Source organism: Ailuropoda melanoleuca, chromosome X (assembly GCF_002007445.2).
Source record: "Ailuropoda melanoleuca isolate Jingjing chromosome X, ASM200744v2, whole genome shotgun sequence".
Taxonomy (NCBI): Eukaryota; Metazoa; Chordata; class Mammalia; order Carnivora; family Ursidae; genus Ailuropoda; species Ailuropoda melanoleuca.
Window position 1 is genome coordinate 52,221,124 of NC_048238.1, and position 18,798 is coordinate 52,239,921.

Below are 18,798 nucleotides of genomic sequence, written 5' to 3' on the forward strand. Positions count from 1 at the left end.
AGACATCTTATACTCTCAAAAAACGCTTCAACCTTGTATTTAAATTTCAAATCAAGATTTATTTTAATAACTAATTATTGCAGAAATATCTTCTGTAGTTACACAAATTATGTTGACCAATCAACATTAAACTTGTAAAACACAGAAACTGTGTTCAAAAGTTCTGTCCTATCAAAATTCTCATTGACACCACAAATAAATATGCTTTACTGGGCAGTACTACATCTGTCTATGCAACAACAACAAAGAAGAAATAACCCCTTTTAAAGCAATCTGTCCAATAAATTACCGACCATATCCTCAATGCGCCAAACAACAGGATTTCAGATTAGATTTGCATTTGAAATTTACGAACACATCTTATGCCTCTCCCAATAGACACTCTTCTGTAAACTGTCATCTGTGAAAGTGTTTGATTCCTGGGCAATCTTTTTCTTAATATATAAATATAAAATTGCATTTTATAACAGTATTGGTTATTTCATTCAGTTAAGTTTTCATGACCTCACTTTACTGTATACTAGCCATAGTTTCAATTTCATTTTGCTTTATAATGAGTTTCTAAATTGTATTCATTTGACACAGACACACACCATACATTAAACACACCAGAATTTTTATTTCCATCACAAAGAAATGTGTTCTTTCTTATTTTCTTGAAACGCCCTCTCAGTCTAGCTTACATTCTCTCACTCTTAAAAGAGATGTGGGTGCCATAAACATTCAATTTCCTCTAATATCCACTCTACAAATAATAACAACACAAAAAAAGACAAGTGACAACTTGACACAGGATAAAGTAGAAAATAAGTAAGTGTGTGGACTATGTCAAACTGTAGAATACACGCCCCAATATCTAAAGGAGGCAATGGCCACTTAGCTCCAAACGATTGTTGCTTAGTGGGAATACTGACCAAATGTTTCCAGATTTTTCAATTTTTTCCAGAGAAGTCAGAAATCCTGATTTTTATTTAAAATTGTTAAATGCTGGCAATTCATCCCTATGCAACACATATCTGGCCATATACAGCTTGTGGTCCACTGATTTGCAAATGCTTCGCTATGCAATAAATTCCTTTAGAATGTAGAATTGGGAAGAAAAGTTTGTCAGTCTTAAAGATGGTATTCAGGAAATGCGGGACAAAAAAACGAGATATATTTAAAATAAATAATAAAATAACAAAAGTCCCTCCTTATAAGTAATTTCTTTAAATGCAAATGGATGAAACTCCAATCACAATGCAGAGATTGGAAGAATGGATAAATAGAATCCAACTGCACTGTCCAGAAGAGACTCACTTTAGATTCAAAGACACAAACAGGTAGAAAGTGAAATGATAGAAGATATTCCATGCAAATAGTAACCAAATGTGAGCAGGGGTGTTTATAGCAAAACTGACTTAAAATTTAAAAAGTTTCAAAAGACAAAGGACATTATACATTAATTAAAAATCCAATACAGCAAGGAGATAAAACCATAATAAGAGACTATGAACTTAAGAGAATTGAAGGTGAAATAGAGCTCTACAATAATAGTTGGAGACTTCAAGACCTCTTCTCAAAAATGGATAGAACAACCAGACAAAAGTAAGAAATAGAGGACTTTAACAACACAATAAACCAAGAGACATATATAGCACAGTTTACCCAGTAACAGAATACACATTCTTCTCAAGTGCACATGGAACATTTTCCAGGATAGACCAAATGTTAGGCCACAAAGTTAGTCTCAGTAGATTTTATTTATTTATTTACTTACTTACTTATTTCACAGAGAGAGAGAGAGCAAGAGCAGGGCAGAGGGAGAGGAAGAGAGAGAAACTTTTTTTTTTTTTTTTTTTTTTTTAGGGAGAGAGAGAATCTTAAGTAGGCTCTATGCCCACTGTGGAGCACAATGTGGGGCTCAATCTTACGACTCTGAGATCATGACCTGAGCTGAAATCAGGAGTCAGAAACTCAACTGACTGAGCCACCCAGGTGCCCCTGAATAGATTTTAAAAGATAGACATCATACAGGGTATCTTTTCTGATGACAAAAGGATAAGGTTACAAATCAGTAACAGAAGAAAAACTGAAAATATTTAGAATTTGTAGAAATTAAACAACGCACTTAAACAACCAATGAAATGAAGAATAAATCACAAGGAACACTAGAAAAAACTTAAGACTGACTGAAAATGAAAATATAACCTACCAAAACTTACAGGAAATTGAAAAAACCACGCTAAGGGAGAAATTTATATCTATAAATGCTTACATTCAATAACAAGAAAGATCTCAAATCAACAACCTAATTTTACAACTAAGGGAATAGGAAAAAGAACAAACTAGCCATAAAACTTCCAGAAGGAAGGAAATAATAAAATTAGAGTAGAAATAAAAGAAACAGAGATTAGAAAAACAATAAAAGAAAATCAATGAAACTAAGAGTTGGTTTTTTGAAAAGATAAACAAAAGTGACAAATCTTTAGCTAGATTAAGAAAAAAGATTGGAATAAAATCAGAAATGAAAAAAAAAGACATTACAACTGATGCCTCAGAAATTAAAAGAAATGCATGAATTCCTAGAGACACAACCATCTATGAAGCCTGAATCATTAAGAAATAGAAAACCTGACAAACCTGTAACTGGCAAAGAGGTTGAAGCAGTAATCAAAAATCTCCCAACAAAGAAAAGCTCAGGATTAGATGGCTTTACTCCCAAATTCTAGCAAATATTTAAAGAATAAATGTCAATCCTTCTCAAAGTCTCCCAAGAAATTGGAGAAGGGAACACTTCGAAACTTATTTAATGAAGCTGGAATTACCCCAATATAAAAAAAAAAAACCAACAAAAGAGAAAATACCGATGGCATTTTTCACAGAAGTAGAACAAGAATCCTAAAATTAATACAGAACCACAAATGACCCTGAATAGCCAAAGCAATATTGAGAAAGAAGAACGAAGCTGGACGTATCATACTCCTGGATTTCACATAATACTACAAAGAAAAAATAATCAAAACAGTATAGTACTGGTATGAACACACACACACACAGATCAAAGGAATAGAACAGGAACCCCCCCCCGAAATAAACCCACACATATATATCATCCTCAGTGGGGAAAAACTGAGAGGTTTTCCTCTACAGTCAGGAACAAGACAGGGATGTCCACTCCCACCATTGTTATTTAACATCATACTGGAAGTCCTAGCCTCAGCATCAGACAACAAAAAGAAATAAAAGGCATCCAAATCAGCAAGGAAGATGTCAAACTTTCACTCTGGCAGATGACATGATTCGCTACGTAGAAAACCTGACAGACTCTACCAAAAAAATTGCTAGAACTGATACACAAATTCAGCAAAGTTGCATGATATAAAATCAACATACAGAAATCTGTTGCATTCCTATACACCATTAATGAAGAAGCAGAAAGAGAAATCAAGTAATTGATCCCATTTACAGTTGCACCCAAACCCATAAGATACCTGAATAAACCTAACCAAAGAGGTAAAAGATCTGTACTCTGAAAACTATAAAACCCTGATGAAAGAAATTGAAGATAACACAAAGAAATGGAAAGACATTCAATGCTCATGGATTGTTAAAACAAATACTGTTCAAGTGTCTACACTACTGGGGTGCCTGGGTGGCTCAGTTGGTTAAGTGACTGCCTTCGGCTCAGGTCATGATCCTGGAGTCCCAGAATCGAGTTCCGCATCAGGCTTCCTGCTCAGCAGGGAGTCAGCTTCTCCCTCTGACCTTTCCCCCCTCATGCTCTCTCTCTCTCTTTCTCTCAAATAAATAAATAAAATCTTTAAAAAAAATGTCTACACTACCCAAAGCAATCTACACATTTAATGCAATCTTTATCAAAATACCACCAGCATTCTTCCCAGAGCTAAAACGAACAATACTAAAATTGGTATGGAACCACCAAAGACCCCAAATAGCCAAAGCAATCTTGGTAGAGAAAAACAAAGCTGGAGGCATCATGATTCCGGACATCAAGCTATTACAAAGCTATAGTGATCAGGACAGTATGGTACTGGCACAAAAACAGACACTTAGATCAATGGAACAGAACAGAAAACCCAGAAATGAAGCCACAACTATGCAGTCAACTAATCTTCAACAAAGCAGGAAAGAATATCCAATGAAAAAAAGAGTCTCTTCAACAAATGGTGTTGGGAAAACTGGACAATAACATGTACAAGAATGACACTGGACCACTTTCTTACACCATACACAAAAATAAATTCAAAATGGATGAAAGACCTAAATGTGAGACAGTAAACCATCAACATCCTAGAGGAGAGCATAGGCAGCAACCTCTTTGACTTTGGCCACAGCAACTTCTTACCAGACATGTCTCTGAAGACAAGGGAAACAAAAGCATGGGGCGCCTGGGTGGCACAGCGGTTAAGCATCTGCCTTCGGCTCAGGGCGTGATCCCAGCGTTATGGGATCGAGCCCCACATCAGGCTCCTCTGCTATGAGCCTGCTTCTTCCTCTCTCACTCCCCCTGCTTGTGTTCCCTCTCTCGCTGGCTGTCTCTATCTCTGTCGAATAAATAAAAATAAAATCTTTAAAAAAAAAAAAAAAAAGGGAAACAAAAGCAAAAATGAACCACTGGGACTTCATCAAGATAAAAAGCTTCCGCACAGCAAAGGAAACAATCAATAAAACTAAAAGGCAGCTTAAAAAATGGGAGAAGATATTTGCGAATGACATATTTCATAAAGGGTTAAAATCCAAAATCTATAAAGAACTAATCAAACTCAACCCCAAAAACAAATAATCCAGTTAAAAACTAGGCAGAAGACACGAATAGAGAGACATGTTTCCAAAGAAGACATCCAGGTGGCCAGCAGACACATGAAAAGATTAGAAGATTCTCAACATCAACTCATCGTCGGGGAAATACAAATCAAAATTAACAACACAAGAAACAACAGGTGTTGGCGAGGATGTGGAGAAAGGGAAATTCTCTTACAGTATTGGTGGGAATGCAAACTGGTCCAGCCACTCTGGAAAACAGTATGGAGGTACCTCAAAAAGTTCAAAATAGAACTACCCTATGACCCAGCAATTGCACTACTAGGTATTTACCCAAATGATACAAAAATACTGATTCAAAGGGGCACATGCACCCCAATGTTTATAGCAGCATTATCAACAATAGCTAAATTATGGAAAGAACCCAAAGGTCCATCAACAGATGAGTGGATAAAGAAGATGTGGTATATATATATATATATATATATATAATGGAATATTACCCAGTCATAGAAAAGAATGAAATCTTGCCATCTGCAAGGATGTAGATGGAGCTGTAGAGTATTGTGCAAGCGAAGTAACTCAGAGAAAGACAAATACCATGATTTTACTCATATGTGGAATTTAAGAAACAAAACAGATGAACATGAGGGAAGGGGAAAAAAGAGGGAAGCAAAACGTAAGAGACTCTTAACGACAGAGAACAACTCAGGGTTGATGGAGGGGAGGTGGGCGGGGAAGGGCACTTGTGTTGAGCACTGGGTGTTGTATGTAAGTGATGAATCATTAAATTCTACTCCTGAAACCAATATTACACTATATGTTAACTAGAGTTTAAATAAAATTTTGAAGAAAAAAAACTAGAAAAAAAAAGAAACTGTGTGGTCCAGAAATCTAAAATATATACTATCTTGTCCTTTAAGAGAAAGTTTGCTACTATGAATTGGATGAAGACAGTTGGAATGCCTACAAAATCTGAAGATAACATAAACTGGGAAGAGTTATATACCACATGATAGAATTAAAATTCACAGGATTAGAACAGATGAAAAAAATAAGCTATAACAATCAGGTTGAAACTTAATAGCTTATATAATAGATGTGGGATCATAGAAAATATATATTGACCTCTGCCCCTGGTTCCTAGCACAGAGATATAAAACCCTTGTCATTACCTAAGTGATAAGAAGAGTAGGAGCATCTCTTGTTCCAATATTTGTTTTTTACCCCATTCCTGACACAGAGCTCCTAAAACTCCTGTAATTTCCTAGTAATAAGAGCTCTAGCAGCATCTTTTGTTCTATTGAGGTTACTCTGGATGGCTCCTGCATGGGGGCTGATCACCAGAATAACCAAGCCATGATTAGAAGCTTGGAATTTTCAGCTTCACCCCAAGTCCTCCAGAGAAGAGAGAAGGACTGGAAATAGAATTAATAATTGATCATGCTTACATGAGGAGGTCTCCATAAAACTCCAATAGTGCAGAGTCCAGAGAGCTTCCAGGCTAGTAAACACATTAACACAAGGAGGGTACCACACCCCAACTCCGTATGGACAGAAGCACCTGTGTACAGAATTCACCCAGACCTCACCCTATTTATCTCTTCATCTGGCTATTCATCTGTATCCTTTATCATGTCTATGGTAAACATAAGTGTTTCCCTAAGTTTTGCGAGCCACTCTAACAAATTAATTTAACCTGAGGAGGGGGGTGTTGGAACCTCTGATCTATATCCAGTTGGTCAGAAACATAGGTGATAACGTGGGCTTGCAACTGGCTTCTGAAGTATGTTGGGGGGGGGCAGTCTTGTGAGACCAAGCCCTTAAACTCTGTGATTTGATGCTATCTCTGGGCAGACAGTGTTGGGAATTGAGTTGAAGTGGAGGACCCACTAGTATCACAGAGAATTGCATGGTGTGGGGAAAAACCTCCACATATTTAGTGACAAGAAGTGAAATGTTTTATGTGAGTAGTAAAGGATACTCAGAGGGAAGAAATATACATGAGAAAAACACACAGCAGGAAAGAACTAGGTTTTTCCTTTTAGTGTGGCCATTGAATACTTACTCAATCATAAAAGTAAAGGATATGGAATTCAGAGATGAGACCAACTGATACTGTAAAGATCTAGTTTTCTAAGCCCAGTAAATTCACTATGTGATGTTGCTGTGAGAAAAGAGCTAATCTTAACACTGGCTTCATTAAAAGAAACACAGGCTCTCGGACAACACCGTCCAGTTGAACTTCCTATGATAATGGAATTGTTCTCTATCTGTGCTGTTCAGTAAGCTATAGCCACTCACCACATGTGGCTAATGAAACTTGATATATCTATAGTGTAACTGAGGGACTAAATTTTTTTATTTTAATTTTAGTTAATTTAAATTTAAATAGCTGCATGTGGCTAGTTGCTACAATACTGGATAGTGCAGGTTTAGAACATTTAGAACATAAAAAGTGGATACTGTTGGTTGGACTACATCTGTAGTATTATGTTCATTTCCAGTTACCATACTTACAAACTAGAAATGACTGACCATATTAATGAACAATGTTAGAACAAAGTGGGGAAGAACTGTCAAGTAAAAGACTTTGATGTTACCACATGGCAGAACTAGCAGCCTTAGAAATTACTGGAAAATACATATCAATTGTATATAAGAAAAATTTTGTGTTCCAGCTTTGTAGAAACATTATTATTATTATTAATTTAATATTAATTAATTTAATATTATTTATAATATTATTAATATTATTTATAATATTATTATAATTAATTTAATACTAATTGTAATAATAATTATTATCATTACAATCCCCTCTTCCATAGATATTCCAGAAGAGGCTGAATGACTTCTCATCCAAGAAGTCATGTGTCAGGTAGGAGACTGGTCTGCAACAATGGTTGGTAAGCTATGGCTTGCAGGCCAAATCCAACCAACCACCTGTTTTTGTAAATAAAGCTTTATTGGAACACAGCCACTTCCATTTATTTACAGATTTTCTACAGGTGCTTTCACACTCACCACCTGGCCCTTTATAGAAAATGTTTACTAACTCACCTAAAATAATGATTCTCAGAACCACTTGGAGAACCAATAAAGAATAGAGGTCTGGGTTCACTGGAGTAAGGCAGGGCCTGATCTCTATTTTTTAAAAAGTTCTCTAGTGATCATTCTGTATAACAGTTTTACTGAGGTATAATTTCCATACCATACACTGCATCCATTTAAAGTACACAATTCAATGGTTTTTAGTATATTCACAGAGTTGTACTACCATCACCCAATCAATTTTAAAACATTTTCATCACATCAAAAAGAAATGCCATACCCATTAGCAGTCTCTCCCCATTTTCCCCAACTCTCACAGCCCTAGGCAACCACTAATCTACTTCCCGTCTCTATAAATGGACCTGTTCTGGAAGTATTATATAAATGGAATGATACAATATATGATCTTTGTGACTAGCTTCTTTCACCTAGCATAATGTTTTTAAGGTTCATCCATGTCACAACATTTATCAGTACTCTGTTTCTTTCTATTTTTCTTGATTTTTTAAAGGTTCAAATTCCAGTTAGTTAACATACAGTGTTACATTAATCTCAGGTGTACAATATAGTAATTCAACAGTTCCATACATCACCCTTTATTGCAAAATAATATTCCATGGTATGGGAATACCACATTTTCTTTACTTATTCTTCAGCTGATAGACATTTTGATTGTTTCCACATTTGAGTATTAAGAATAACGTTGCTATGAACATTCACATAAATAAGTGTTTTATGGACATACGTTTCCTATTTAACTCAGGAGTGGAACTGTTGGGTCATATGGTAACTCTCTATTTAACTTACTGAGGAACTAAGAGTCTGTTTTCAAAGCAGCTGCACAATTTTACATTCCCACCATCAGTGTATGAGGGTTACAATTTCTCTACATCCTTGCCAACATCTGTTATTATCTGTCTTTTTGATTACGGCCATCCTAGTGGGTACAAAGTGGTCTCTCATTGTGGTTTTGATTGGCATTTCTCTGATGGCTAATGATGTTGAGCAACTTTTCAAGTGCTTATTCCCCAGTAATTCTGATGCACACTGAAGTCTGGGAACCATTAAGAGGTCTGTAAATACTTTAAGATCCCTTTTGACATTAATGGTCCCATAAAGATAGAGCCAGAGAGGTGCATTACTCGTAGAACTGCACTCGCTCATGCCTTCTTGTTCCACCGGACATTGCCCTGTAGGTTCACCTAGGCCTAACTCCTGTTTTTTACAGCCCCAACTACCTTATTCCTTTCTCCTTTTACTTCTTTTTCAAAATTTTAACGTTAATTTTAAAATTAACTTGACTCTTGACTGTTTAAGTTATTAAGCAAGCAGTTCCATCTTCTAATTGGATCAGCACAATGGCAGATGCGGTGCTCTGTGAAGATGGGTGGATATAAATGGATATATTCAATATATATTAATGGAAACCTTAAAAATGTTAGTCTTTAGAGAAAAGAAAATCAATTCTACTGTACCTTTCATGATCCATCAGCAGTTTAGCAACGTTCAGACAAAAGTCTAAAGACATGTCAAGATGCAGTATTTCCATGACAGCTAAAAAAGAAAAAAAAATGAAATAATCATATCAGCTTCATTTCTGAGGAAGCTTAGCTATTTTCAGTAATTTTCCTCTGTTCAAAATCTACTTTCTAAACGTTTGCCATATACCATGCCTTGCCTAATAATTTATCAAAATCTTTTTATAAAATAGTAACATCCAATGCTAGAATGTAGTGAAACAGGTACTCTTACATGGATGGCAAAGTAACTTGGTACAATCTTTTTGAAAAGCAATTTGGCAAGACTGTATGCTAAGAACACAGTGGTTAAAAGCTTGGGATCTGAAGTCAGATGGACTTATATTTGAAATCACTTGCCACCTATATGGCTATAGGCAAGTTACTTAGTCTTTTTGTGCCTTAGTTTTGTCATCTGGAAAATGGGAATGTATCACCAATCTTAAGAGACACAATAACAATAAAAAGGAAATATATTCTTGAGTGTCCACTATAGGCAGGTGATAAACTATTACAAAAACCATTAAAAGTGTTGAGTATGAAATAACATAGAAAAAATGAATATGCTCTAGTATGAAAATGTTTATAAGATTAGTAAGTGAAAAATCAGAAAATAAAGCCTACATGTACTATATGGTCAAAATTCTATATAACAAACATATTTAACCAAAATAGAAAAAGCACTGGAAATAAATGATCAAACTGCTAGAAGTGATTGTGTTCAGACTATTTATTTACCAAATATCTAATGAGTGTATTCTTTGTGCCAGGAACTGTGCATGGTGCTAAGAACCCAGCAGTGGACAATACACACAAAAATCCCTATTGTCAAGGAACTTATATTCCAGTAAATGGCGGGACTATGGATATTTTTAGTATTTTCCAAAAGTTTCCTTAATGGGTATGTGCTACCCTTTCATAATAAAAAAATTTTGTATATTTTTTCCACCTTTTCTACTACAAAAAATACCAGTGAAATTCTAATGCCAGCAGTTAAGACTGACCATTCTAAGAGTAAAGTACTTTCAGTAGCAAAGAAACGAATGGAAACTGAAATGAAAATGTAAGTTTCATACATTCTCTCAATACAACAAAGTAAAAGATAATTTAATATTTTAAGGTATAGAAAACTTGGATTCAGGGAAGTCTCCTAATTTGTAATCTGACATTGCAACTTCATTACTCTGAATATCAAGAGACTAGATGAAATGAAAACAATACGGGCAAATAGTTTCATTTTAAACTCTGCTGTTTATCTGCATTTTGGTAAATATTATAATGGGGAATTCTAATCTAAGATTAATCAACTTTAAAGTAGGTGACTCTATAATCCCTCCGCTTGTCCTATATTGTATTGGTTTGAGTAAACCTATTCCTCTAATTGGTTAGTTGGTTTGTTTATTTTCCTAGTGGAAAAAAAGTAGAGTTGTCTTCCTGGTTCCTAACATTTTTCAGCCTGTGTATACTGAGATGATACTGTTACCTAGAGATACAGAATCCTCTATACACTTCAGCTTCTAAGGTCTCCTAGGGATTAGCTAAAACTCTAGAGGTCACAGAAAGTTTCAGAAGTACTAAATTAGAACTAAATTTAGAGCTACTACCAAATTTGATTATTATCCTATTTATTAAAAACTGTTATTATTTATGGAATAATTAGTTATTATACTAGCATATAATTTTACATAGTAAAAATAATGCAGCTCTATAATGTAACTATATTTTTATATAGAAAAAAATAAAGCATATACACATTAAAAGAATTTAAATTATTTTTATGGCTAAACATAACTGAAATACTGTTAAGGGGCCAGTGTGCATAGAGAGACTTATTGCAGTGGTAACAGTAATAATAATAGCTACAATAATAGGTAACAGGTTTTGCACGCTAACTCTGCACCAGGCATGCTGCTAAATACTTTACATACATTTTCTCAAGGATTCTCAGAATAACACAATGAGGTAGACATTATCATTACATCTCTTTTAAAGATGAAGAAACGGAAACACAGGAAAATTAAGTGACTTGCCAAATGACTCAAAGATGTATATCAGGATGTTTACTTTGTGAGGTGTACATTCTAGACCCTTAAGAATTCTGAAAAAGGGGCACCTGGGTGGCGCAGTCCATTAAGCGTCCAACTCTTGGTTTCAGCTCAGGTCGTGATCTCAGGGTCCTGAGATCAAGCCCCATGTCGAGCTCCACACTCAACACGGAGTCTGCTTAAGACTCTCCCTTTCCCTCTGCCTTTCCCCCACCTTCTAAAAAAATTAATAAATCTTAAAAAAATAATTTTGAAAAACAAATAGAAATGTTTATACAAGTAATTAATTAAAAGCAAAGCACTACAAAGGCTTTTTCCATCCAAAGTTAATCTTTTTTCATGGTGGTAGACAACTTCAGAAGGGCAGCTGCAATTTTTGCTAAACTAAAAAACAAAACAAAACAAAACAAACAAACAAAAACCTAATAGTTTTTAGTCAGCTCTTTTTTCTACTACCTATTAAATCTGCAACTATTCCCTCTTCCTTCTCTTTTTCTTCCTAGCTGACAAGCTTCTCCTTTTCCTACGTGATCAATTTCCTTCTCAGTCACCATCAAATTGCCCTTATTGTTAGCATACTATAAAAAATCCTATATTAAACAAACTGGCAATGATATTTCAAAATTGTGTGTTCTTCACACCCAGAGATGATACCTTCAAGGAGTTCTTCATTAGCTATTTCACTCTTCAAGAGGATTTTCATCTTTAAGAAAAGCCCAGCTGGATTTAAGTGTTCCTATTTTAAACAGAGAAAGCACAATGACATTAAAACTGTAGAATGTAAAAGACAATTTTCAAGTAATTGCCTGTTTTATTCAACCACAGCAGAATGACTCATGATCAAAGAAAATCAAAATTAGAAAAGATCAGATGATAAAATCCGGTTTATCCCTGAGGATATTTTCTGATATTTTATTTAATGTAAATGAAATAATACAAGGAAAAAAACATTTAAACATTTGATTGAGTGGCAAGCACTTAATGGAAAGGTCAACTCTTAAAATTGTGTGAATGTTAGGCCATATTCTTGACTTGATAAGCAAAACTCCACATGTCAATTATATTTGCTTTCTCTTGAGATTTTAATAACAAGTAAGGTCGTTCGGAAATATGGTTGAAAGAAATGAAAATGTACTGTCTTCCCTATAGGATATGTCAGGCATATTTACTATTAATAACAACATACTCCGAATGGTTGTTCCAAATCCTTGTTAGCTGGTTCTACACTATCTGTGGTCTCTTGCCTGGTTCCGCTTTTGCCTGACAGGATATGTATTTAAACAGCTGGCTCAGATTAAAAGGGCAGTCTAGGCCCACAGAAGAGAACCTTTCTCTCTACAAAGCCAGTTAGCCTCTACATGAACACTGTACTCATTAGCTCTAACCTTGGCAAATAATTATAGCAATTCATGTGTGAGATGCTTTAAGAATGGAAAGTTAGGGAAGGTATGCACTCGTATTAGAAGGGTTTGCAAATATAGATGCCATCAATACAAATAATAAACCAAGGTTGCAAGTTTTAATTTATTGCATTGCCACATTTCCTGACAGATATGTTGGAATAGGTCAATTTCTTTTTACTTTCAGAGATGTACAGGTCTTCCAGAGCTTGGAGGGATCTGTTTTCCTTCAGTCTACTATATTCACACAAGTTGATGTTCTGGTTTTCCCTTTGATTTCATTACCAAACAACTCCAGAGAATGGACAACACTTTGCTTTCATTGTATAATCATGGATTCACTTCTATAAACATTTGCATTGTAGGGTGTATCCTTGTCTCCTGAAACTACACTTTCAGAAATCATAACTACCTGTTAAATCCATCAGCTTTCTCCCTATAATTAATATCCTTGTCTTTTCTATAAGTTTTCTCACTATTGTTTCTCACTCTTATTCCTTAGATTTCTACTTTGTTTTTTTCTTCTTGCCAGTTATTGGAAAAAAAGGATCCAGGTACAACAAATTTTCAAAGTAAGTTATCTATAAATCCTGTTTTGCAGATGAGAAACTAGAGGCCCAGATGGAGTAACTTACACACAATGACATAGTTGGTAAGTGGTAGAATTGAACTTTGAATTCACATCTTTCACGCTATAAGGGCCATAATCTTTCCACTGTAATATGCCGTCTCTTGTGAAGCTCTTTCTATACTTGGCCTGCCTTTTATTTATTGTCTAGTTCTCCTGCAAGCTTTAAAGATAACTCTGCCATTTTTTAGTGCAAAATTTATCACATACACACATGATTATATAAAATACATATGCATAGTTTACAGAGTAATGATAAAACAAACACCCCTGCACTAACCACACAGATAAAGGAACAGAATACAACCACCACAGGCCTCCTGTATACTCTTGCCCATTTGCAACCTCCTGTCTTCCCCACAAAGGTAAACACCACCTTGAATTTTATGCAGTAATTCCCTCTCTCTTCTTTATACTCAATATATTGTTTAGTTTTGCCTGCATTTGACTTCACTTAAACAGAAATATAAATTCTTCTTGGACTTGCTTCTTTCATTCAATGTCATGATTTTCAGGTTCATTTATGTTGATACATGGAATTTATTTGTTTCCATTACTCTATACCAAGGTCCTCAAAGGGTATTCCTTGATAAGCATTACCTGAAAAACTTATTAGAAATGCAGGTCTCACCCCAAATCTCCTGAACCAGAAAATATGGGGTGGGGCCCTATAAACTATGTATGTGTGGATATTGTTTTTAAGAAAATGGAAAAAATCATTATTATTGATTTGCATTATGAAAAGTTTTCAACATAAATTCTAGTACTTGTTTAGTAAGGTAATAAATAAGAACACTGTGTTTTAATAGGAAATCTACTTAATACTTAGGCATGCTAAAGTTTGAGGACTATTGTACACTATTCCACTGCATGACTATATCAGAATTTATCTACCCGCTCTACTTTAGACATCAAAGTTATTTTCAACCCAAATGTTATTCTGAACAATCCTGGCATTAGCTTCTGTACAATTCTACTAGTATACAAATGCAACATTTTTTGTCCAAAGTATACACCTAGGAGTGAAGTTGCTGGATGGTTGGATATGGTTAAGTTCAACTTTATCAAGTAATGTCAAACTTATCCAAAGTAGCTGTATCATGGGACACCTCAGTGACTCAGTCAGTTGAGTGTCCAGCTCCTGATTTCAGCTCAGGTCGTGATCTCAGGGTCGAGAGATTAAGCCCTGTGTCACACTCTGTGCTGAGCACAGAGTTTGCTTGTTCCTCTCCCTTTGCTCTTCCCTCTGCTCACTCACACATGCTCTCTGTCCCTTTCAAGTAAATAAATAAATAAAAATCTTCAAAGTAGCTGAATCAATGCTCAAAAAACTAGGAGTAGAAGGGCACTTACTCAACCTGATAAAAGGCATCTAAGAAAAACTCACAGTTAACACCATACTGAATGGTGAAATACTGAAAGATTTCTCCCTATGATCAGGAACAAGAAAAAGAAATCTGCTCTTGCCACTTCTATTCAAAATTGTAATGGACATGCTTGCCAAGCAATTAGGGGAGGAAAAAGAGATAAAAGACACCCAGACTGGCAGGAAGAAGTAAAAGTATCTCTATTTGCAGACAACATGATCTTGTACATAGAAAATCCTATTCCCTATAAAAATACCAATAGTATTTTACACAGAACTAGAACAAATAATCCTAAATTTGTATGAAACCACAGAAGATTCCCAATAGCCAAAGCAATCTTGAAAAAGAAAAGCAAAGCTGGAGGCACCATAAGTCAGGACTTCAAGTTATATTACAAAGCTGTAATGATCAAAACAGTATGGTATTGGCACAAAAACAGACACATAGATCAATGAAACAGAACAGAAAGTCCAGAAATGAACCCATAATTATATGGTCAATTGATTTTCAACAAAGCAGAAAAGAATATCCAATGGGAAAAAGTCTCTTCAACAAATGGTATTGGGAAAACTGGACAGGAACATGCAAAAGAATGAAACTGGACCACTTTCTTACACACACACACACAAATAAATTCAAAACGGAGAAAAGACTTAAATGTGAGACAGGAAACCATAAAATTCCCAGAAGAGAGCACAGGGAGTAACCTCTCTGACATCAGCCATAGCAACTTTTTTCTACACAGGTTCCCTGAAGCAACGGAAACAAAAGCAAAAAGAAACTATTGGGATTACTTCAAAATAAAAGGCTTCTGCACAGCGAAGGAAACAATCAACAAAACTAAAAGGCAACCTAAGGAATTGGAGAGATTATTTGCAAATGACATATCCTATAAAGGGTATCTAATATATATATATAAAGAATTTGCACAACTCAAGATCCTAAAACCAAATAATCCAATTAAAAATGGGCAGAAGACATGGACAGACGTTTCTCCAAAGAAGACACATGAAAAGATGCTCAACATCACTCATCATCAGGGAAACGCAAATCAAAACCACAATGACCTATCACCTCACATCTGTCAGAATGGCTAAAATCAACAAAAGAAGAAACAACAGGTGTTGGTGAGGATGTGGAGAAAAGGAACCCTTCTACACTGTTGGTGGGAATGCAAACTGGTGCAGCCACTCTGGAAAACAGTATGGAGGTTCCTCAAAAAGTTAAAAATAGAACTACCCTATAATCCAGTAATCACACTACTGGGTGCTTACACAAAGAATACAAAAACACTAACTTAAAGGGATACATACACCCCTAGCATTACTTATCATACCCAAGGTACTGAAACAGACCAAAGGTCCACTGACTGATGAACGGATGATGAAGATGTGGTACACACACACACACACACACACACACACACACACACTGGAATATTATTCAGCCATAAAAAGAAGGAAATCTTGCCATTTGCAATGACATCAATGAAGCTAGAGTATATTATACTAAGTGAAATATCAGTCAGAGAAAGACAAATACCATATGATCTCACTCCTATGTGGAATTTAAGAAACAAAACAGATGAACATACGGGAAGAGGGGGGAAAAAGGAGAGAGGGAAACAAACCATAAGAGACTCTTATAGAGAACAAACTGAGGGTTGATGGAGGGAGGTGGATGGGGGAATGGGCTAGATGGGTGATGGATATTAAAGAGGGCACTTGTTGGGGCGCCTGGGTGGCTCAGTCAGTTAAGCGTCTGCCTTCGGCTCAGGTCATGATCCTGGGGTCCTGAGACTGGGCCCAAAGTCAGGCTCCCAGCAGGGAGCCTGCTTCTCCCTCTCCCTCTGCTGCTCCCCCTGCTTGTTCTCTCTCTCTCTCTGCCTAATAAATAAATAAATAAAATCTTGAGAAAATAAAAAATAAAGAGGGCACTTGTTACGAGCACTGGGAGTCGTATGTAAGTGATAAATCACTGAATTCTACTCCAGAAACCAACATTGCACTGTATGGTAACTAAGATTTAAATAAAAAACAAATAAGTAAATAAAAGAAATTAAAAAAATTAGAAAGAATCAGAGATGAAGAGTGCAATAAATGAGACTGAAAACAGGCTTCATGCAATGAACAGCAGGCTAGAAGAAGCAGAGGAACAAATTAGTGAACTAGAAGACAAAATAATGGAAAATAATAAAGCTGAACAAAAGAAAGAAAGAAGAATTATGCAACATGAGAATAGACTTAGGGAACTTAGTGACTCCATGAATCATAACATTTGTATTATAAGAGTTCCAGAAGAAGAAGAAAAAGGGCACAGAAAATTTATTTCAAGAAACAATAGCTGAAAACTTCCCTAATCTGGGGAAGGAAAGAGACACCCAGATTCAGGAGACACAGAGGACTCCCATCAAAATCAACAAAAGCAGATCCACACCAAGACATACTGCAATTAAATTGGAAAAATATTGTGATAAGGAAAAAATCTTAAAAATGGCAAGACAAAAGCAGCAAGGCTATCATTCAGAATAGAAGGAGAGTTTCCCAGACAAAAACTAAAGAAGTTTGTAACCACTAAACCAGCCCTGCAAGTAATTTAAAGGGGACTCTTTGGGAAAGAAAGATTAAAAAATGATGAAGACTAGAAAGGAACAAGGAAAATCTCCAGAAACAATAACAAAACAAGGAATAAAATGGCACTGAATACATTTCTATCAATAATTACTGTGAATGTAAATGGACTAAATGCTTGAATCAAAATACAGGGTGTCAGAATGGATAAGAAAACAACAGGCAGACCAAACTTGTGTGGTTTAGGACATCATCAAAGCAAGAAAAAAAACAAAAAATAGGGAAAAAATACTTAAGGGAATGATTTTAGCTTTTGATATTTAGTTAATATGAAAAAAATCAGACTATTATTGGAATTTCTTTTACTTATTCTTTTTACTTTTATTTTGACTTTTAGTATGTATATATGTGTGAGAAAACAGTGGTAAGAAGTGGGGAGTACCAATATAACTTTTCAGAAGTTAGGTCCTATAAAGGTCCTAAATGGGCCCAGATTAATGGTAAACAGATTAATGGAAGCCTGTTTCAGGTAAAAGCAGTTTATACATTTCTCTCTTTCAGATACTCTACAATCTATCACCAATAGATACTCTACAACCTATCTGTCTTGGGCTCAGTAGTAAGGCTTATAACCAACTGAAGTTATGCCATCAACCCGTATGAAGACAATATAAGAAACATCACAGTGGAAGTTATGACTATTTACTGTCATGTTGAAGATATCACTTCATACAGATTCATTGGGTATACATTATGAGAACTCACAGGAGACATTTGTTCTGACCTCAGAGCAAGTTGTTAGTCTCCACAACAACTGGTTTCTCTCCCTGATGGGCATTGTGGAATCATGACAACGTTTACGTTTTCTCCTTTGCATTGTCTTTCAGAAAGACTAGAACCCACTTTTCAGTCCAACTCTGAACTCCTGATTGGGGTATTCAAGTTATATGAGCCTATCTCATCCATTTCTTTAACTTGAAAAGCTATGTATTAACTGTTTTCATTTTAAATGTAATGCATATTTAGTGAAAATTTACAAAAGTACACAAATGGATAAAAAATATTAATCATGATGTAATTTTGATGCATAGTCTCAGATTATGTTTAATTTCCTTAATTGCTTGTTTTAATTCTATTTTGTTTTGCATATTAAAAATATTTTTGTATGCTAAAAAAAAAAGAAAGAAAACAAGTCCCATGTTGATGCTGCCACGAGAGACTCATTTTAGACCTAAAGAAACCTGCAGATTAAAAATGAGGAGATGGAGAAACATCTATCACACAAATGGATATTTAAAAAAAAAACAGAGTAGCAATATTTATATGAGACAAACTGGACTTTAAAACAAAGACTATAACAACAAAGAAGGGCACTATATAATAATAAAGGGGACAATCCAGCAATAAGATCTAACAATTGTACATATTGATGCACCCAACATGGAAATACCCA

At 35.3% G+C, this 18,798-nt stretch overlaps 1 protein-coding gene across 2 annotated transcripts in view; it reads right to left on the reverse strand.

Annotated features, from left to right (window-relative positions):
- The window catches only part of TEX11 (testis expressed 11), a 279,061-nt gene that overhangs the window by 163,500 nt on the left and 96,763 nt on the right, over window positions 1–18,798 (reverse strand). For both annotated transcript variants that reach the window (XM_034649574.1, XM_034649575.1), the window contains exons 12-13: window positions 12,035–12,116; window positions 9,294–9,372 (exon numbers count right to left, since the gene is read on the reverse strand). In XM_034649574.1, coding sequence (XP_034505465.1) covers window positions 9,294–9,372; window positions 12,035–12,116 — 161 coding nt within the window. The remainder of the gene's footprint in view (window positions 1–9,293; window positions 9,373–12,034; window positions 12,117–18,798) is intronic.